At 41.4% G+C, this 22,552-nt stretch overlaps 1 protein-coding gene across 3 annotated transcripts in view; it reads left to right on the top strand.

Annotated features, from left to right (window-relative positions):
- The window catches only part of foxp1b (forkhead box P1b), a 325,147-nt gene that overhangs the window by 237,760 nt on the left and 64,835 nt on the right, over positions 1-22,552 (top strand). For all 3 annotated transcript variants that reach the window (XM_072684908.1, XM_072684909.1, XM_072684910.1), the window contains 2 exons: positions 20,717-20,854; positions 21,327-21,419. In XM_072684908.1, the coding sequence (XP_072541009.1) occupies positions 20,717-20,854; positions 21,327-21,419 (231 nt within the window). The remainder of the gene's footprint in view (positions 1-20,716; positions 20,855-21,326; positions 21,420-22,552) is intronic.

Raw genomic sequence — 22,552 nt, 5'->3', positions numbered from 1 at the left:
GGAGCTTGGGGCATTGCTGTGAGAATTTGATTGCGTTCAGCTACAAGAGCTTTGTTAGTGAGGTCAGGCCATCCCAAACTCATCCCAAAAGTACTGTATGGAGCTCCACCATCTTTCCACTTTAACCCCCACTCTGACCCACGCTTGGCGGCACGGCGCCTTTAGGTTCACGTCCTATTCTATTGGCAGTGCTTCTATACAGGAACTAGACACGCCTTGTGTGTGTGTGTGTGTGTGCATTTGCACATCTGTGTCAGCAGATAGTTGCAACTTACAGGAGCTGAATGGTTATATTGGAAGGGGTGTCCACAAACATTTGGACATAGTAGTAGTGTATGTGTACGAGTAAGTGTAGTGTAGGGTATGAGGGTGCATGCCTGGCCTCTGCTCGTGTGCACAAGTGTGTGCACGCTTATGTGCAGGATTACCCAATGCATGTCTTGCCTCGCTTGCCTGCCTGCCTCCCTGCCTGTATGTGAGTGTGTGTGAGTGTGTGTGTGTGTGTGTGTGTTTTGCAGCGCACATCAGGGAGACAATGAAGAGCCTTTCCCTCTATTTAATTATTCACTAAGATATGTATTAGAATTGTCACTTCTGACACTTGAGGTCTTCTAGTCAATAATTTATATAGGTCACCCCTGAAGAGGGCTTGTTAGTTATTGGTAGATTAGAGCCGTGGCACGGTGTAGATTAGCAGTGGGTGGGGGAGGACGGTTCATATTCTCTGTTCATTGTTTGGGGGACGTGTGTGTTAATGGAAACTGCAGTTGTGAGAATGATCAGTAAGAAGTTTGTGTGTGTGTGTGTGTGTGTGTGTGTGTGTGTGTGTGTGTGTGTGTGTGTGTAGCTATTTCTACACTGTATTTGCCAGGAAAGTATCTAAGCACACAGTGAAGTTCAGTGTTTGTTAGGAAAACAAGCCGTTTTTCATGTGCTGTTATATATAGAATTATAATATATACAGTGCAGACTAGCTTCTCTAAACTAGACAACAAACATTACAGCATTATTATTATTATTATTAGTAGTAGTAGTAGTAGTAGTATTGTTATTATTATTTAATTCAGTATTATGAATATTAATGTGGCTAGAAGTTCATAGAGTTATATTCTATAGCTAGGTTTGTTATTCTGGGCGCAAATGTATTTATTTATTTATTTATTTATTACAACTGATTACTGTACTAATTATTATAATTATTATTCTTTTAGTATTTGTTACTATATAAATGTGAATTTCGACAGGATTATTAAAATAACTGTAAGACTGCTATAATTAAACATACTAATTTTAGATTTTATATAAATATAATGATATAAGTGTGATGTATGGATATTGTAAACACGTCCACATCCTCTACAGACACACACTGCTGCACATTCTCAAGCATACTACACACTACTTTTCTGCTTAATTGAACATTTTGCAAAGTATATATTGTAAAATGACACATTACATTTGTTTATGTATTTTTTAACAAACTGTTTAAAAATTTAATGCAGGAAATGTAATATCTGGTTCCGTAGAGGATTAGTTCACTTATTTAAAATAAATAATAATAATAATAATTGTATTTGTTTTACTTAAAAATGTAATTTGAGCCCAGTTCAGATGTTTTCCGCACATTCCAGACACAATTTTATTAGTTTATTATTATTTACTCAGTTTAACAGAGTCGAAATAAAATAACAAACTATTAAATATGAAGGTTAATTAAAGCAAATGTGCAGAAGTGCGTCTCTGCAGAGGATGTGATGTGTTAGCACCCACAGCATCAACAGTACCTGTGATTAAACGGGGGTACCCATACTTTTGGAAGTGCCACTGGGTACCTGATTGTGATGTGAGCACTCAGACTGTGAACTTTCAGTCTCTACAGTTACTGAAATATTAGGGAACTATAGAAGTGCTTACTGTACCGTTCTGGTCCTCGCCGAAGGGGGAAATCATCTGCCTACAGTGGCGTTCGGTGGAATTTCTGTTGATGAACCGTTGTGTTTGCCGCAGCACAGACACACACACATTCTCATCAAGAATTTGACAGCGGTGTGTGAAGAGCATGACCTGTTACAGGACTTCATTTTGTGAGTCTGCGTGCCATTTTAGCGTGAATACGCTGTTTCGTTTTCGGGAGTGTGAACCCTGTTCTGAAACCAGGATTTCGTTTTTGCTTACGCGGTGTGACCTTTACCAGACTGAGCGAGCAGAGAGATCTGCTAATGCTCATGCTTTTCAATACTGACACTGATTAGTGAAATGTATGGGTTACAAAATATTACCCAGAATTATTACGGTTCAAAAAAAGTGAATAAAAGCAGGAGATATGATGTTGATGCCGCGCCAAAATCTTGTATCTCCATTCAAGCAACTTTACAGGAGAAGAAAAACTTTCCATGTAGATCTTATTTCATTTTTGGAGCATTTCTATTGGTCCATTCATCATGACATTTCAACATGATGTAAAGAGTCATATAATGTCAAAAACGTGAAAATAGGAAAAATGTGTGTGTGTGTGTGTGTGTATATATATATATATATATATATATATATATATATATATAAAATCTCTTTCTCTCTCTCTCTCTCTCTCTCTATATATATATATATATATGTGTGTGTGTGTGTGTGTGTGTGTATGCATAAATATATATATATATATATTATAAATGCAAAAATGATCAATACATACATGTAAATGGAAACTCAGTCATTAAAATTGAATAATTTTGCTTTTTTTTAATTATTGGTATTTATTATATTTGTATTAATTATTCTGAAATATAAGAAACATGACCGTCTGTAATGAAAGTTATTGGCTCAGTTGGGCTTTTTCGTCTCTGGCAGGTCTAGATTTACCTTCCCTGCTTAAGCTTCACATCAGTGCAGTAAACAGTCCTCACTGCTCCGAGTCTGTGCTGAGTCTGTGCTGTGTAATACAGCAGTGGCCAGTAGGGGGCAGAACCCAGTGTTCTTTTCTCTGTTATATCCCCCCTAAAATGTGTGAATTTGATGATGTCCTGTGTAAACCGTAATCACACACACACACTCACACACACACACACACACTCACACAAACACTAGCCGTCATTGTGCCGGTCGGGATGACTGTTGTTTCGCTGTGGAAGAGCGGAGGCAGCTGAGATGAGCTGGCAGGAGGAGATTTGAGCAGAACAGGAGTGACGGTGAAAGTTCATAAGGGTGGATACACAAGTGGGTTTGGCAGGGGTCACACAATTGGTCATTCTCTTTAAAGAACTCATGGCAGGAGGGGTTGGGTTGGTCCTGGTTGAATCCGTCCAGACCTCTCTCACTACTCTCATACTCCAGAGGGAGACGTGAGGGAGGGAACTTCAGCACTGTCTGTTTATTAGTGCTGCTAATTAGGATCAGAAAGAACCTGTTTTTATTTATAGCAGTGTTAATGAACTTTAATGTAGCTGTCTTTGCTGCTGTGCAAAAAACTCATATCTGCAAAATGGTAAATGTACAGGAGGAGGAGAATGATCTGCTTATCTTTCAATGAAAATTAATGCATACAATTTTATTCATTTTGGAGCATTTCTATTGGTCTATTTGTCATGAAATTAAAGAAAACATTTTCTTGCAAGAAAAACATTGCAAGATTTACATTATGTTTAAAAACAGCACAGATTAATATATATATATATATATATATATATATATATATATATATATATATATATATATATATATATATGTGCATGTGTATATATAATAGTAAATAGTAAAAAGTATATATATGGGTAAGGTGAACTATATTACGGTATGTATGGTTTGCATTGTTTGTGGACAGTTACAAAAGTGTCGGCACCCCTGATAAGTTACATGTAGTGTTTTTTTTCTTAGTGTAAATAAGTTAACAAATCCTCAGCAGTAAACAAACTGAAATATAGCATTTTATTTTATGTACTATTTAAAATTTTGATTTTGATATATATATATATAACATATGAAAAAATGAAACTTGTGGCTTTGAATATGGAATATTTTGTATTTTGTGTTTTGTCCATTTGTCAAATGTAGCAAATATATAGTAGTAAAATGATTATCTATTATCCAGAATATCCATATATATATAGCATGTATATATACAAACCTGGTGGTATATATATATATATATATATATATAGTAAATTGTATATGTATGTGTGTATATACCAAGTCTGTGTATATATATATACACAACATACACACCCATAGCAATAGTTTACAGTAACTAACTACACTAAATATATATAGTCCTTCTCAAATTCAGCAGTAAAAGGCTCGGGGGTCTCTGTGCTGCTGGGGTCTCTGTGCTGCCAGTGTTGTCCACTACAACTGGACGAGAACAATAGTGGGGCAGCTCTTTCTGTTCTTTTCGGACCCCCCCCCCCCCTCCTGTTTCTCTCTCTCTTGGCCAGATAGTGGTGTTTACTTATCTGTTGTTTAATTAAAGGCCTTCTTTTCTTTCTTCAGACTTTCATTGTCTCTCCAGCATGGACTGAACCCCCGCCAGGGTCAAAGGGTTAACAGCCGTCAACTGTGGAGCCTTTTTTTTTTTTTTTTTTTTAAAGAGGCCCCACACAAAGGCATTGCTTCACCTGCACACACACATACACACACACACCCCCCCACACACACACACACTCCACACCCACACACATACAGAGCCCGCGGCAGCCCCCGCCGCTGCTTGTGTCCCCATTTGAATTGATTATGTTTAGAGCTCAGCTTGTGATTGGTGGAGAAAGGGCGTGGTTGATTGGATAGTTTTGTATCTTGTCAGCCGGGGAGCAACCTCGCGCGTGCAATCTGTCCGTATCCTCAGGAAAAAGGCAGGAGCATACACACATACACACACACACGCACACACACAATCTGACTGTAAACGCCTCTCTCTCTCTCTCTCCCTCTCTCTCCCTCTCTCTCTCTCTCGCGCTCTCGCTCTCGCTCCGAGACTCCACGCTCTCGTCTTCCGCGATTCTCCCGACCGGCCCGGCTCCCTGCCTCTGTTTACCCTGCCAGCTAAATGGAGTTTGTCAGGTTTGTCAATATGATTGATTCTCTAATTCCTCCTGCTTCTCTCTGTTCCTGTGCTTTTCTGGGTGAGGAAGACAACTTAGACAATTTCATCTGTCCTGGGAAGCGAGCGGAGACTCCGTATGGGTTCTGGACGAGAGAGAGAGAGTGTGTGTGTGTGTGAGGTGTGTAATTTGAGTGCTGTTTTAATCTGAGGGTGTGAAAGGGGAGTGCAGAGTCAGGCTGGATTGAGATGTGTGCTGGGACATCATCTCATCACCTGTAGTTATTATTATTATTATATTTTAATTTTTTTAATCACACACAGCTTTCACCTTGTTTCAGTCCAGTTCTTGTCCGTTTTCCTATTTTTCACCCAGTTTTGGTGTGTTTTAGTGCCGTGTGTGTGTTAGTATGCAGTGTGTACTGTCTCACAGTGTGTGTCTCGCAGTGTTTTACTGTGTAGTGTATTTACAGTAGTGCAGTATATTTGTTCATGTGCTGTATTTAGTCTGGAAGTCTGCTTTTCTGGGTGTTTCAGGGCAGTTTGTGTATTTGTTGTTAAGTCTTTGCCTTATTGGTGTCATGTTTTCGTGTTTTTACCATGTTTTACTGTCTTTTAAAGGACTTATTTAGTCTGAAAGTGTGTTTAAAGCCTCTGTAGTGGTAGATTTAGTACTTAGTGTTAATGTGTGTGTGCTTTATTGAGTCTGAGAGTGTGTTGTGTTGCACTGTTTTAGTGTGTTTAAAGGCAAAGTGCTTGTTTATGTGCTTTACAAAGTCTTAAAGTGTGTTGTGTTGCACTGTTTTAGTGTGTTTTAGTGCAGTTTATTTGGTTATGAGCTTTATTTAGTCATACAGTGTGTTTAATCCCACTGTTTTAGTACACTGGATATGTCTGTGTGCCATATTTAGTCTAAAAGTCTGTAGTTTTATAGATTATCGAATAAGAATTAGTGCAGTTTATTTGTTTATGAGCTTTATTTAGTGGTACAGTGTGTTTAATCCCGCTGTTTCAGTGGCCGTCAGTACACTGTGTATGTCTGTGTGCCATATTCAGTCTAAAAGTGTGTTGTTTAATAGATTTATGAATGAAAATGAGTGCAGTTTATTTGTTTATGTGCTTTACAGTGTGTTTCTACACTGTTCCAGTGCAGTGCAGTACAGTGTGTGTGTGTGTGTGTGTGTGTTTAAGGGCTTTATTTAGTGGTACAGTGTGTTTTAGTGCACCGTTTTACTTGTTGACAGTCTCTTACCTGGTTAAACTGGTTAAATTGTGAGCGGTGAGCTCGTCTGACCTTTGTTCTCTGAATGAGTTTGACTTATCTGAGTGTGTGTTGTACGTTAGTACACCCAGCATGCATTACATGTGTTGTGGCTACACGCACGTGTGTGCAAATGTGTGTGTGTGTGTGTGTGTGGACCTGGTGTTAAGTGAGAAAGGCAGGAGGTTAAAAGGTCTCTACGACCTCTAATCTGCGGCATGTAACTTTCAGAGGTGGAGGGAGGGTTTGCTTTTGGATTCTTCACCCCCCACTGCATGCCATTGTATTGTGTGTGTGTGTGTGTGTGTGTGTGAGTGTGTGTGTGTGTGTGACCAGGCCAAGGGCAGGAGGTGGGGGCACTAAAGAGTGAGACAAAGTTGGGGACTATGAGGACAACTCAGGAACACAGTTTCTTCATATATATATATGTGTGTGTGTGTGGGGGGGGGGGCACAATTGCACCTATCCTGGATCTGTTTAAATGTTAAATGATGTCAAAAGGGGGCAATTTGAGACCCCTCCGAGTGTTACTGACGCACATTGTACCTCATTTACCGTTGAGCGCGCTCACACCCTCCTCTCTCACACACGATCATGCTCTGCTGAAGCTGCCCGATGCTGATTTCGGGCTTTTCAGCTCGCGATCGCAGTGTGTTGTGATTGTTTGGACTGGCAGCGCCGTGCTGGATTTGGACGTGTAGAAACGGGCAGAGCGAGGGGAAAAAAAGAGAAGAGTGTGTATGTGTGTGTGTGTGTGTGTAAAGGTAATGATGTGACGTGTGGAAACTATAGGCTAAACACGCTGCAGTCTGGAGGCTAATACTCTACAGCTGTGCCCCCTGCTTTAGGGCGAGAGAGAGAGGAACAGAGAGAGGGAGAGAGGAGAGGGAGAGGGAGATGATTGGGCTGACGCTTTGTAATCAGAGTTGATTTATTGTTCATTAGGAGTGCATTAGAGGCCGCCCTGACCGGGGCCAGCCTGCATTTGTGCTGCAGCCCGTCAGGCCCGACGCTGCCAGCACCTGTCATTTCTGCAGCGTGACACACACACACACACACACACACACACACTCAGATGTGTATTAGTACAGAGAGGAGCAGTGTGGGTGGGTGAGGGTGAGAAAGAACGAAAGTGAATGTGTATTTGTGTAAAAGAAGACACGTAGAAGAGAGAGAGTGTGTGTGATAGAGAGAGAGAGAGTGAGTGAGAGAGAGAGCAATTAAGAGTGGGTATGTGAGGGTGTGTTTGTTTTTGCACATTTTGAGGACAGAAAAGGGTAACCTACAGTGCGAGGACCTGTAAAAGGGTCCTGAGTTTGCTGAATGATTTTTTTGCATTTATATATATATATATATATATATATATATATATATATAATCACTAAAAACTTCTACTTTCCACTTTCTGACACTTTTTCATATAAATCTGACAGTCTGTCAGACTTCCATGATGAATTAGCCAATAGAAATGCTCCAAACTTTTATTTATACATTATATTTATACACTAGTGTTTATACAAAGTGCAAAACTAAACATGGCTATTTAAATTACACTAGATGTATGTACATTTTGACATAGTGTGAATCTGCCAGTTGTTCTTTACATTGTTTCACAATCTCACGATGACTGGACTAATAGAAATGCTCCAAACTTTTAGTTATATATTATATTTATACATTTGTGTGCATAAATAGTGCATAAATAAACATGGCTTTTAAAATAACACTAGATGTATGTACATTTTGACATAGTGTGAATCTGCCAGTTGTTCTGAACATGCACCATACTGTTATTTATATATTATACTTATATACTTCTACATCTACATATATACTTTTATCCACTAAATTTGTACATACATTTTGACATAGTGTGAATCTGCCAGTTGTTCTTTAGATTGTTTCAGAATCTCATGATGACTGGACCAATACAAATGCTCTGAAATGACTTGGAATATATGTATATATATTTACTTATTTATTTTTTACATTGACTTCCATTAAAAGTAAAGTTGCCGTTTTGGAGATGCGAGGTTTTTTTGGTTTTTGTTTTTTTTGCCTGACACTGCAGATCTCTATATAATATGTGTGCAGTACATATAAAAGCATGCGCTGACTTGTATTACTACTAAGTGTAGCTGGAGTATATAACCCCAGTGTGTGTTCCGGGTTATTCTATGTAATGGAGAGGTTCTTCTGCATGCATTCCAGCCCTCGGCCTCAAAGCCGTCCTCATTTAATTGGAGTGCGTTTCCTTTGTAGAAAGATAAGAATAGTTTGGTAGTGACACACCAGTGCCAGCTGTTCCCTTCTGTTCTGTTCCCTCACACTCCTCGCACTGCTCGCACTCCTCGCACTGCTCGCGCTCAGTAGGAGGAAAAAGAAGAGGAGAGGAAGTCTGAGAGCATTTGTTTCTCCAGGTTTGAAATTCACCCCCCCTCCTCTCTCCTCTCCTTACCTTCTCCCGGGATGCACCCCAGGTGAGAGAACCCTCTACACAAGCACTATCGTGACAAATTGTTCCACAAGACGATTTCATGATATGCAGCAAAAGTGGGGGAGCAGCGGCGGTCTGGCTCGGCTCGGCTCGGCTCGGCTCGACCCGACCAACTTTGTTTATTTGTTTGTTTTTGGGAACTTTGCAGCTGCTAGGGAGCAGTTTTAGTAAATGAATGCAGTCATCCCTGATTCTATCTTCCGCTACACTCTGCAGTGCTGTAAATTCCACATTGGCCAGATGTTCCTGTCAGATCTGTCTTTGTTTTGTATTTTTTTTTCTACAGCAGTATCAGCCCTGCTCTTATCAGTATTAATTGGATTCACGCCGGATATAAAAATAAATAAATAAATAAATAAAAACGCACACAAAACAAACAGCACAAACACGGGCATAAATCAAAACGCAGCTTACACGGCGTCTGGCGTCATGGAAACAACGTGGATTAGCGTCTCCGGGGTTCGTCGTTGCCGGGAATGGAAACTATCCGCTCAGGGGACGCAGCGACCATTGTCTTGGAGTCAATTCTGCATTCGGGGGTGGGGTGGGGTGGGGTGGGGTGGGGTGTAAGGGGGGGAGGGGGGGATTTGTAAGGCGTGTGATCTTAATTAAATCTCTGATGCCAGTTAACGCGTCTGAAAGCACGTGCGACGTTGCGTAACCTCGCCGAGTTTGTAAACCATAAATCATATCAAACGCAGGCTGCGGAGAGGGTGATTAGGTGTACGCAGTGAGGAAGTGAGTGTGCGGTGGGACGCTGGTAGACCCTGCTTGGCGTGCGGCCGGGTACAGGGCGTGTGGGTGTTGTGTCGCGTTCAGGGTGTACAGGTCTGGGGAATGCTGTGGAACGAGGAAACGTGGGAAAAGGGCCTGCAGAGGTGCTGTTTGTTGGGTTTCCGTGTTCTCTTGTTCGGTGTGTGTTGGTGGTGTATGTGGTCTGGCAGGTAGAACACAGCACTGAGTGACTGATTGAACATGACAAAGCCATAATGACAGAAACAACATGTCAATTATGACTGACAGGTACTGGCACCAGGAGTTCAATGGAGTGCAGGGCTGCTCTGCGTTGGTCGTAGGCTCAGTGTGTGTGTGTGTGTGTGTATGTGTGTATGTGGTTAAGATCCTATCACTATATATATATATTTGTACATAGCATATACTTATATACACACACATATATAAGTATATGCTATGTGCATATATATATATGTGTATATATATATATATATATATATATATATATAGTCATATGATGTGTCAATCATATCACTGTCATACGAAAACCTCAAATCTCCACCAAAATCATCTTCATTTTCAGTGGAAGTCAGTGTAAAAATATGCTATTCCAAGTCATTTTGGAGCATTTCTATTGGTCCATTTGTCATAAATTAGACAAGGTCTTATGTGCCTAATCCCATTATTCTAAACCCATCTCTCTCTGAGCTGCAGTAAGAGAGTTTTACTGTAGAAGCTCCAGATCTCATCAGAACAGATAAAGCAGGTGAACATAAATAAATCCAGTAAAAAGGAGAAACAAGAGCTTCTCATTCTGAAGAAAGAAAGTAGTGAGATCTTGTCGGTGAGCTAGTCTGAAGAACAGAGCTCGGTTCCTCCAGGGTTTTCCTGGACGCCCCCCAGTCCAGCCAGCACAGCGTGGAGGATGTGTTCAACTCCATCAGCAGCAGCAGCAGCAGCAGCAGCAGCAGCAGCTCACCTGATTTACCATCATTAAGCCCTGATTTACCACCAAACCAGGTGTTGATCTGAGGAGAACTCTAAATAACACTAGACTCCATGAGAGAGGAGAACTTTGGAGATGTTCTAATGATGAACACAGTGATGTAGAACCACCAACCACAGCTTTCTGTATTAAATGAATGTATATTTATTATAGCCAGCCAAAAATGTTCTTAACTTTCAATGAAAGTCAGTGTAAAAATATTATATTCCAGGTCATTTTGGAGCGTTTTTATTGGTCTATTCACCATGAAATTCTGATACAGTATAAAGACCAATTCAAGTCAGATTCACTGTTTGTGTGTGTGTGTGCTACAAAGGCCTCAAAAGCCCACCGTGTGTGTCCGAGCCCACCGTGGAGCACCTGTGGCGGGCCGAGGTGGCTGAGTGAGCAGGCCGTGCTGGGCAGAGCTGCAGTGTTAGTGTTGGAGGGTGCCGCTCCCCCTCTTCTCCATCATGTGTTTATTTTCCAGGCTGAGGGAGAGCGAGTCAGCTCTGCGCAGAAACCTGTTTGTTTGTGCTTTAAAAGCGAATTAAACTGCAATCGGGACGTGTTGTTTGTACAGTTGTGCTCCCAGAGCGCTCTGGCTAAACGAGCAGCGGAGTAATGCGTCTTTGATTACCCTGCTGATGCTGACTTACTCTCTGCTTTCTGTCTCTCTCTCACACGTTAACGTAAACTTGGTGTGGGGTTATTTAGCTGACCTGCACATGCACATTCAGCTTGGTGGGGTGGTTTTCCCCCTATAGACCCCAATGGGCACCTATTCTAGTATTTCGTGGCTTGCTGATCACATGATCACTACATTCCTAATAGAAACAGGAGGAAATGACCAGGTTTTAACCCTTTCAGCTTCAATATTAAGACCTATTATTTAATAAGTGCTCAGGAACTCTCAGAGAATTTAAGGATGGGCTCCAATACGGGCCCTGAGGGGTTTAAGGGTTAAAGGTTCCGGCATCTGAGCAAATTATAATTATTATAAACTCTTGTGACTCAGTAATAAGAGTATAAATAAAATATATAATGAATAATAATAATAATAATTCTGGTCATTGTTTGCTGTTATTAATTCAATATTACTGTTAGTTGTATTTTATTTTTATTTCCTGGGCCAGTAAAGGCCGTTCTTGTCAGCGGAGGAATCCAGCTTCCTGTAGGTGGGCGATCTCGGAGCGCTGCTTTTTCTTTTGCTTCTTATTAAACCATGTGAAAGTGACGGAAACGAGTCACTCCAGTCTTGTGGGTGGTTAATTACCCCGGCACGCTCGGCCGCCGCGTGAGGCGGGTTGTAAAATCCTCGTTTCCGCTCTGCGTCTCCAGCAGCTCCTTATGGCCGAGCGACGCTGGCGTCCGGCGCGTCTTGGACAAAGGTAGAGAGCGAGCGGCTCTTCAAAACAGCCCGGGTTCTTCTGATTTCTCGAGGGCTTGTTCTGTAGCGCTCTGCCATTCCGTTTGATGTCCTGACAAAACAAGACGACACCAGGGAGCATTAAAATTTGATTTTTTTTCTTTGCTCTCTCTCTCTCTCTCTCTCTCTCTCTCTCTTTCCAACCTGTGTCTGTTTCTGAATTCGGCCGTTTCAACATCTTCAGATGGTTCTTATTGAAGTCGTTCCCACTTTCTTCACACCATTCATCTTAATTGCCCTCGTCACCATGAGAGTCTCTCTCGCTCTCTGTTTCTCTCTCTCTCTGTACCTGTGTGTGTGTGTGTGTGCGGTTATGAGAGACCTTTTGCTCTTTTGGGCGAGTGTGTTCTTCATTAAGACAGTATCAGTGAGTCAGATGGGTGTCAGATGTTTCCTCATTAGGCCTGCGTCTGCACGGCTCGTGTCCTTTCTCCGGGTCCTTCATAAGCGAGTGTGAGCTCCAGCAGATCGCCCGGCACTCCGCTGCGCAGCTCCACCGCCGTTCTGGTTACGCTGGATATAAATGTATTTATAAGCGTTTGCTATTTTTAGAGATTACAGGCCAAGTAGGCGACCCGAGACCCGAGAGGGAAATTGCGCTCTCTCTGAAACCTGGACAAAATCAGAATAATGAAAAGTCATTTTTAATAATATGATATTTTTACTTCTATTTAGTATAATAATACTTTATTAATAGAAAACCATGCTGACATTTTCTGCATTGAAAGAGTTTTGGATTGTTTTTTGTTTTGTTTTTTAATCTGAATGCAAAAAAGGAGTGTGTTTATTTTAATACAGTTTATGTCTGACAATAATTCGCATATATAATATATATATGTATTTATTTATATATTTTATTTTGTCAGACCAGGTCTTTCACATTTTGTTCATTTAGATCTGTCAGTTCTTCTTTACACTGCGCCACAATTTCATAATAGCTTCTATGACATCACTAATATCCCTTTTTAGTTTTATTTATAAAAGTGAACATCTTCCATTTGAAGAAATATATTGTCGCAATCACACAAAAAAACTCAAATTTTATCGTTTTGTTTTGACAGAATGTGAATCTGGCAGTTTTTTCATACTAAATTAGAATTTCATGCTAAATGGACCAATAGAAATGCTCCAAAATCTTTTTCCATTGCCTTCCATTGAAAGTTGATATATATATATATATGTGTGTGTGTGTGTGTGTGTGTGTGTGTTGACATAATATCATTAATATTGGGCATTTTGATGCAATATTTGGTATTATCTAACCTATTAGACCTCAATGGACATCTATTCCTGACCATTTAAAGGCTTCCCGATCACCAGATCCCTGTTCTCTCCACTCACTAGATGCCCAGGAACTATAAACTAATGTGGCTCGAGGACAAAGGAGGAGTTCAAGGATGACATCCAGGCCTTAGAAGATAATAGCATTGTCAAAAATGTAGCACTAATAGTACAGTGCAGAGGTTTCAGGCACCTAAGCACATTATTTAAACCCATTTATCTCAGAGATGATAATAATAAGAGAGTTTTTACTGTAAATACATCAATATAATAATAATAATAATAATAATAATAATAATACTCTGACCATCACTGCCATGACTATATTAAGTTCTACTACACCATGATTAGTATATTATGATTATGATCAGAGCAGTTCAACAGTTTAGGTGGTTTGGTAACTTTTATCAATAATTAATAAATAGTTCTAATCAGAGGAGGACGGGTCTGGTCCCCCTTGTGAGACTTGGTTCCTCCCAAGGTTTTTCTGGCCGCTGCCGCCATTGGGGCTCACTGGGGGTCTTAGATTTTTCATATCTTTTTATGATGCTAATTTTTTGTGTCCTTTACTAATTACTAATTATGTAAAGTTGCTTTGTGACGACAACAGTTTTAAAAAGCTATACAGATAAATTTGTTAATAATAATAATAATAATAATAATAATATTTGGTATCAATCACCCAAGATTCTGGTATCACGACAACCCTGTGAGTGTGTGCACGTGTGTCTCTCTCCCAGTGTGTTAGAAAGTACTAGTACATTTCCAACAGTCGAGCCACAGCTGCGCGGGCTGTTTTTTAGGGCAGCAGCATGTGTGTGCACGTACATGTGTGTTGTTTTATGTACAGCACACACCTGGCCGCTGCCACTCCCTTCAGAAATTCATAAATGTCAGCAATCTCTGGCATCCACACACTCCCCTCCTCCTCAGACTAGCTGGTTTTACTGTTTGCCGTCCTGTGTTTTAAAGCACCTCTCAGTTCTCGGCTTTTTGTCCATGCCTTTTTTTTTTAACCTGGTCCCAATTAAAACATCCACTTATTACCATTCACAGTGTTTCCCTTACTCTGTCCAGCAGCGCAGGAGGAGAGGAATGGGGTTTGTGAATGGAAAGCGGCCTCTCCGTCTCACTCTGGGCCGCGAAGTGGCTCTGTAGCTCTGTGGCGGTGACCGGGGCGATATTTTTCAGTTTAAGTGCCCCTCCCCGGCTCCCTGTCTTAAGCAGATTCTGGCTCGCTCAGTGGAGGATTAAACGCTAGTAGTTAAGCATGATCAATAGGTTAAGAAGAGTACAATCCCTCTCCCAGCTAATGACCTCACTGGTAATGGGTAATAAAACGGGGGCTGTAATAGCCTCTCGCTAGGGCTCAGGGTGTGGAGCAGTAGTTACCAGCTCCACACACACTTTCTCTCTCTCTCTCACACACACACACACACACACACACACACACACAGTGGAGGTGTGAAAGCTGGTGTCAGTGTATACGGAAGGTGTAAAAGTAAAGAAATTAATTAGGGATGGCAATTTATAAAGCGACTGCTCTGCATTATTTTTGCACCATTTGATTTAACCAAAGAGTTCGGTACAGTGATGTTTAACAGAGCAGCTAAAGCGCCATCGATTAAGCAGCCTTATAATCCATAATGCAGCCATGAGGGGTGTAGATATAGGAGATAAAGCGTACCCCTGGCTTCACCTGAGCTCTAGAATAACAGCTACCCAGCACTGCAGTTACAGTTCCTAAACAAAGGGGGCGTTGTTCCTCAACAACTACAGCGCTAACGTTCGCTAAATCACGGTAATCACGCTAAATCTGTCCCACCAGTAGTGCCCCCCCCTCCCCCTTTCGCAACCTTCAGAATCGCTTGGTTCGATAGAAGAACCCTGAAGAACCTCTTTAGAGAACCATGTTTGTAAATGAGACTGAGAAAGCTGAAAAGGGTAGTAGTAAGTAGTAAGAACGTCCACATTTGTGAAGGTTCTAGGAAGAGCTTGTCATTTGGGATAGAACTTAGTAGTAGTTAGGTTAGTAATTAGGTTTCTTCACACAGTGTACGAGGAGAACCACCTTTGGTTCTCTAGAACCCTGAAGAGCCATTTCCGATCCCTTTGAAAGCCGTAAGAACGTCTGCATGTATAAAGTTTCTAAGAAGAGCCTATTTTGAGATAGAACCTTTGGGATAGAACCTTTTGAGGTTAATCTAGAACCCTGAAGAGCCATTTTCGATCCCTTTGAAAGCCGTAAGAACGTCCATGTGTATAAAGGTTCTAAGAAGAGCCTTATTTTGAGATTTCTTTGCACTAACCAGAACATTTGGTTGATTAAAACCTTTTTGGAGAACCATTGTTGTAAATAAGTCTGAAGATCCTGAAAAAGGAAGTAGTTAGAACGTTCACAAGTTCTAGGAAGAGCTCGAAATTGGGAATAGAACCTTTTTAGGTTAACCTAGAACCCTGAAGAGCCATTTTCTATCCCTTTGAAAGCCGTTAGAACGTCCATGTGCATAAAGGTTCTAAGAAGAGCCTTATTTTGAGATAGAACCTTTTTAAATTGGTTCCTTTGCATAAACCAGAACATTTGGTTGAGTAAAACATTTTTGTACATTTGTCTGAAAATCCTGAACAAGTAAGTAGAAGTTAGAACGTTCACAAGTTCTAGGAAGAGCTCGAAATTTGGGATAGAATCTTCTGAGGTTAATCTAGAACCCTGAAGAGCCATTTTCGATCCCTTTGAAAGCCGTAAGAACGTCCATGTGAATAAGGTTGCGAGGTTCTAAGAAGAGCCTTATTTAGAAATTTCTTTGCACAAACCAGAACATTTGGTTGATTAAAAAACTCTTTGGAGAACCAATTAGTCGTTAGATCGTTTACAGCTTTTGTAGCATGTTGCCATAGAAGAACCACATCGAAGAACTTCTATATGTGAATGTTCTTTAAACCTTCCAAAGGTTCTTCACACTCTTCACCACTCTTATCCAAACAGGGTTCTTTAGATGAGCGGTGCTGCAGAATTGCTCTGAACACTTCATCAACATCAGCATCTGCTGCACTTCCTAAGCAAAGAGGGCGTCTTCGCAAGATCCCGCATACTGTCTCATCAGGAGCCCCTCAAACACCCCACCCCACCCCTCCCCCCCTCGCCCCCCGGTTCTCCGCCTCCCCGACCTTCAAAATAGTTCATCAAAATTAGTGATGCCGAGCAGTAAGGACATGGGCGCATAATGACTGGGAAATGAGGAAATCGGGGGGCGCGGGCTATGCAAATCACGCGACAAGCCATGTGAAAAAGTGGAGTCGGGCCGCATATTAAGACGTAGCGGCGGCGAGGCGAAGCAGGCCGATTAAAACTGTTTTTGTCCTCGCCTCCTGACTCCCGGCGCCGAGAAGAGGTGTCCTCACATGTGTTTTTCTGTTCCAGCACATATGCCCTTTAACCACGTTCCCGTGTTCTGTCGGCTGTCAGAGCGGCGCTGTGTTTATGGGCCGGGCGAAGCGGCTTGTTTGACACCTTTGCCCTTTGTAGCGCCGCCAATGTGCACGGCATTCATTAAAGGTGCTTTGTTTTTGTTTTAGTCCTTAAAGCAGGCCAAATTAGGCCGCAGGCACGTGGGAGGGCCCCGAATAAAAGAGCTCCAGTCCGCCCCTTATGGGGGGCTGCAGCTCCAAAGACTTCAATTACAGGCTGGAAGACCCTGACCATTCAGGGCAGCGCCATCCGCGGCACTACACCCATACAGCCGGCTACCCTCGGTGAAGCCTGCTGCCCAACGCCACGTAACCGCGCAGAAAAGGGTTCACTATGCTCTAGTAGAACCTCTTTGGGTTCTTTTTGGGGTTTTTTTCCTGGCAGTGCCGTTAAAGAACCACCTTTGGTTGTCTGAAGATCATTTTGAATGTAGTGAGAACGTCCATCTTTTGTAAAGGTTCCAGGAAGAGCTTTCTTTAAGAGAAGGTTTCTTAGCATGGTGCTATATAGAACCACTTTTGGTTCCTTCAAGAGCCTCTTTGTAAATGAGGGCAAAGAACCTTTTGAAATCTGTGAGATCATTCATCTTTTGTAAAGGTTCTAAGAAGAGCTTTTAAATTGTTATAAAGCATTTTAAGGTTTCTTAGCATGGTGCTGTAGAAGAACCACTTTTGGTTCCCTCAAGAACCTCTCTGTAAATGAGTGTAAAGAACCTTGGAAAACCTTGGTGCTATAGAAGAACCACTTTTGGTTCCTTCAAGAACCTCTTTGTAAATAAGTGTGAAGGTCCTTTTGAAAGTTGTGAGAACATCCATATTTGGCAACGGTTCTAGAAAGAGCTCTTAAATTAAATTAAGAGAAAGTTTTCTTGGCCCAACACCACAGAGGAACTGCTTTGGGTTCTCTAAAGAACCCTTTCTGTAAGTGTGAATGTGTGTGAGGATTGTTTTGAAAGGTGTAGGAACATCCACATTCTTTTGAGAGCTTCTTCTAAATTGGGGTAGAACCTTCAAACCTTTTCTGCAGTGCTGTTGAAGAACCACCTTTGGTTGTCTGAAGATCATTTTGAAAGGAGTGAGAACGTCCACGTTTTCTAAAGCTTCTCCTAAACTGGAGTGAAATCTTTGAAGGTTTTTTTTACAATGCTGTAGCAGAACCACTCAAGAACCACTTGGTTCCCTCAAGAACCTCTTTGTAAATGAGTGTGAAGAACCTTTTGTAATGTGTAAGAACATTCATCTTTTGTAAAGGTTCTAAGAAGAGCTTTTAAATTGTTATAAAGCATTTTAGGTTTCTTAGCATGGTGCTGTAGAAGAATCACTTTTGGTTCCCTCAAGAACCTCTTTGTAAGTGAGTCTAAAGAACCATTTGAAATGTGTAAGAACATCATCATTTTGTAAAGGTTCTAGGAAGAGCTTTTAAGTTGATTTAAAGCCTTTTAACATTTCTTTGCATGACGCTGTAGAAGAACCACTTTTGGTTCCTTCAAGAACCTCTTTGTAAATGATTGTAAAGAACCTTTTTAAAGTTGGAGAATGTCCATCGTTTGCAAAAGTTTTAGGAAGAGCTCTTAAATTGTTAGAAAGCCTTTTAACGTTTCTTAGCATGGTGCTGTAGAAGAACCACTTTTGGTTCCTTCAGGAACCTCTGTTAGTGTGAAGGTCCTTTTGAAAGGTGTGAGAACATTCATCTTTTGTAAAGGTTCTAGGAGAAGCTTTTAAATTGTTATAAAGCATTTTAAGGTTCTTAGCATGTTACTGTAGAAGAACCACTTTTGGTTCCCTCAAGAACCTCTTTGTAAATTAGTGTAGAGAACCATTTGAAATGTGTAGAACATTAACATTTTGTTAAAGGTTCTAGGAAGAGCTCTTAAATTGTTATAAAGCATTTTAAGGTTTTCTAGCATGGTGCTGTAGAAGAACCACTTTTGGTTCCTTCAAGAACCTCTGTTAGTGTGAAGGTCCTTTTGCAAGGGGTGAGAACATCCATCTTTTGTAAAGGTTCTAGGAAGAGCTCTTTTTAGATATATCTAAATATACGTTTCTTTGCACAACACCACAGAAGAACCACTTCCGGTTCCCTTAAGAACCTCTTCAGAGAACCACGTTTGTGTTCAGTATAGGTCTTAAGGCCCTTTTTGAAGGTTCACAGAAGATCTCTGAGCATTCACTACATTAGGGTTCTTTAAACCTTCATAGTGTTCTCCACACTCATACATCTCCTCTCAAGCTCAGTTCTTTAGAGAACCAAAAACTGGTTCTTCTGTCACTTGAAAGCTGGTGGAACGCACTCTCACACACACACACACACACACACACACACACACACACTCCCTCTCTGAACCGGTGTCCACGGCGAGGCTCTCTCAGGTTCCTCTCCGTCGTTGCTGTCGTTACCATTTGTCAGCAAAGCGCCGGACAGCGAAGGTTTTAATGGTGCAGCACATCACGGACACACACACACACACACACACACACACACACACACACCGGTTCCACCGAGGCTCTCCAGCAATTAAGGGTCGCTGTCAGCTGTGTATGAGCGCCCTCTCAATGTCAGCGCACATCACACTCCTCTCCACGCTTCATACACTCACACCTCTCCATGCCGCCGTGCTGCTGCAGAAGAGGGCCTGAGAGCGTGTTTGGTTGTCGATGTTGACAACATCTTACTGAAAAGCGCCCGCTGGCAGAAGCCTGCGCCGACGACTAGCTCATGTAGGGGTTTGGGTTTTTTTTTGGTTTTTTTTGGGGGGGGGTGTTTGTTTTTATCCCCCCACCCCACCCACCTCCACCCCCTTGTGTACAGTTGGTAATAGAGCAGTGTGACAGGACTCTCCCGACGGCTGAGAGAACGAGATAAACAGCATAAAACATAAACACAGAACACATCCAGACCTGCACAGTAAAGAGCAGAGCAGCACTCCAGGCTAATGGCCAGCGGCCTTGTTTTTGGAGTGGGGCGTTCTGCTGATAGGGATGGGGGGCTTTTGAAGGTCTGTGTGTGTGCTTGTGGTTCTCTCTTATCCAAGCATCTCTTTAAGTCTCAATATCTGTATAAAAACAGGTTAGGACCGTGTGTGTGTGTGTGTGTGTGTGTGTGTGTGTTTGTGTGTAAGATCAGAGAGATCCCAAACCTCTGTTCTTCTACCCAACTCAATAGCTTGACTGACCAACATTCTGACCACTGACTTCATGATTATTAGGGTTTATTCTAATGTTATATAGAGTTAATTACAGGTAGACACTCTCACTGACCACTGACTTTATGTTTATTTGTATTTATTCTAATGTTATATAGAGTTGATTACAGGTAGACACTCTCACTGACCACTGATTTTCTGTTTATTTGGGTTTATTCTAATGTTATATAGAGTTAATTACAGGTAGACGCTCTCACTGACCACTGATTTTCTGTTTATTTGGGTTTATTCTAATGTTATATAGAGTTAATTACAGGTAGACACTCTCACTGACCACTGTCTTTATGTTTATGTGGGTTGATTCTAATGTTATATAGAGTTAATTACAGGTAGACACTCTCACTGACCACTGTCTTTATGTTTATGTGGGTTTATTCTAATGTTATATAGAGTTAATTACAGGTAGACACTCTCACTGACCACTGACTTTATGTTTATTTGGGTTTATTCTAATGTTATATAGAGTTAATTACAGGTAGACACTCTCACTGACCACTGACTTTATGTTTATTTAGGTTTATTCTAATGTTATATAGACTTAATTACAGGTAGACACTCTCACTGACCACTGACTTTATGTTTATTTGGGTTTATTCTAATGTTATATAGACTTAATTACAGCTAGACACTCTCACTGACCACTGGCTTTATGTTTATGTGGGTTGATTCTAATGTTATATAGGGTTAGTTACAGGTAGACACACTTTTTGTAGCCCTTTGCAGCATAGGCTGTTGGCTCTGATGACTGTATACACAACATCGCAGTGTTCCCCAACCAAACCACCTCCCCAACTGAATGTGTGTGTGTGTGTGTGTGTGTGTGCATTGCAGGTGCCTGTGTCAGTGGCTATGATGACACCGCAGGTGATAACTCCTCAGCAGATGCAGCAGATTCTCCAGCAACAGGTCCTGAGCCCTCAACAGCTCCAGCTCCTCCTGCAGCAGCAACAGGCCCTCATGTTACAGCAGGTACGTGGACACACACACGCACACACACATGTGTTGGTCTTGCTATGCTTGTGGGGACTTCCGTAGTCATGCCATTACCTGTACCCCTCCAACCAAAATACAACCTTTTCCAAAAAAAGCTGCAAAGTGCCACCAAAAACAATGCAGCAGCAGGCCCATACATGAACACACACGCATGCACATGCACAAAAGCCTCAATGCAACACATGCACACACACTCTGACCCTGATGCACACAGACAAACACACAGAGGGTCATATATCTCTACCTACATTCCTTCATTTCTCTCAGTAGCCTCAGGTGCTGCACATTCTCTATGAGAGTTGCCTGGAGCTGCCTCGACGCTGTGTGTTTCCCAATGACCCTGACTTTCAGAGCACACTGCCATTCACCACCACTGTGACTGACCTGTGTCTTTCACTGCCGACAAGTCAGGAAACGTCACCTAAAGACTGTGTCTATGTGTCTGCAGCAGCAACTCCAGGACTTCTACAAGAAGCAGCAGGAACAGCTCCATCTCCAACTCCTCCAGCAGCAACATGGCAGCAAACAGCAGAGCAAAGAGGTATGCTGACATGCAAGCACACACACACACACACACACACACACACACATATATATATATATATAGACACACATGCACACATTCTTCATTACTCGCCTCAGGTGTGTAGCGCTGTAGCACCTGTCTGTTTCAAGGATATTTACAGAATCAGAGCCATTCCTTTGAGCCCAGTTCTCACGTTCATACTTACCTGTGAATGTACTGGCAGTTTAGTGTGAACACAAGCTGGGGAAATCCCAGTAAAGTTAACCAATACAGGTAAATATCAGGAGGCACATATGCGAGCAGAAGCCGATACATTACCAGGGAACCCAGGTGAGATCTTCAGTGAGGTCCCGGTCTCAGAGTGGATGGGTTCTGCCATGCTTTTGCTTCTACAGTGGAGTTTCTCAGCTCAGTATTGGGAATATATACCAGGGTCTGGGTGGAAACAGTACATTTACATTACATTTATTTACATTGATGGTATTTAGTTGACGCTCTTATCCAGAGCGACTTACACGCTACAAATCTACCCTGCTTGTGTTTGCGCACAGCCAGCAGTTTTGTTTTTATGGTAGTTTTAGTTTTTCATGAGCAAAAGAAAGTCACAACTTTAAGTATCTGTAATAACTATAAAATTATTAGGGAGGTAACAGAACACAAAAGTCACCACGGTTTGGACCTCATGAAAATATAAAAAATAAAACTAACCCAGCTTTCATTTCATTGAATTTGAACTGACTGTTTTATGCAAATTACAGTTGACACTGACTATGTTTATTTGGGTTTATTCTAATGTTATATAAAGTTAATTACAGGTAGACACTCTCACTGACCACTGACTATATGTTTATTTGGGTTTATTCTAATGTTATATAGAGTTAATTACAGGTAGACACTCTCACTGACCACTGACTTTATGTTTATTTGGGTTTATTCTAATGTTATATAGAGTTAATTACAGGTAGACACTCTCACTGACCACTGACTATGTTTATTTGGGTTTATTCTAATGTTATATAGAGTTAATTACAGGTAGACACTCTCACTGACCACTGACTTTAAGTTTATTTGGGTTTATTCTAATGTTATATAGAGTTAATTACAGGTAGACACTCTCACTGACCACTGACTTTAAGTTTATTTGGGTT

This window comes from Salminus brasiliensis, chromosome 7 (genome assembly GCF_030463535.1).
Source record: "Salminus brasiliensis chromosome 7, fSalBra1.hap2, whole genome shotgun sequence".
In the NCBI taxonomy this organism is placed as follows: domain Eukaryota; kingdom Metazoa; phylum Chordata; class Actinopteri; order Characiformes; family Bryconidae; genus Salminus; species Salminus brasiliensis.
Note: the sequence above shows the minus strand (reverse complement) of the source record. Positions and strands in the feature narration are given on the sequence as shown.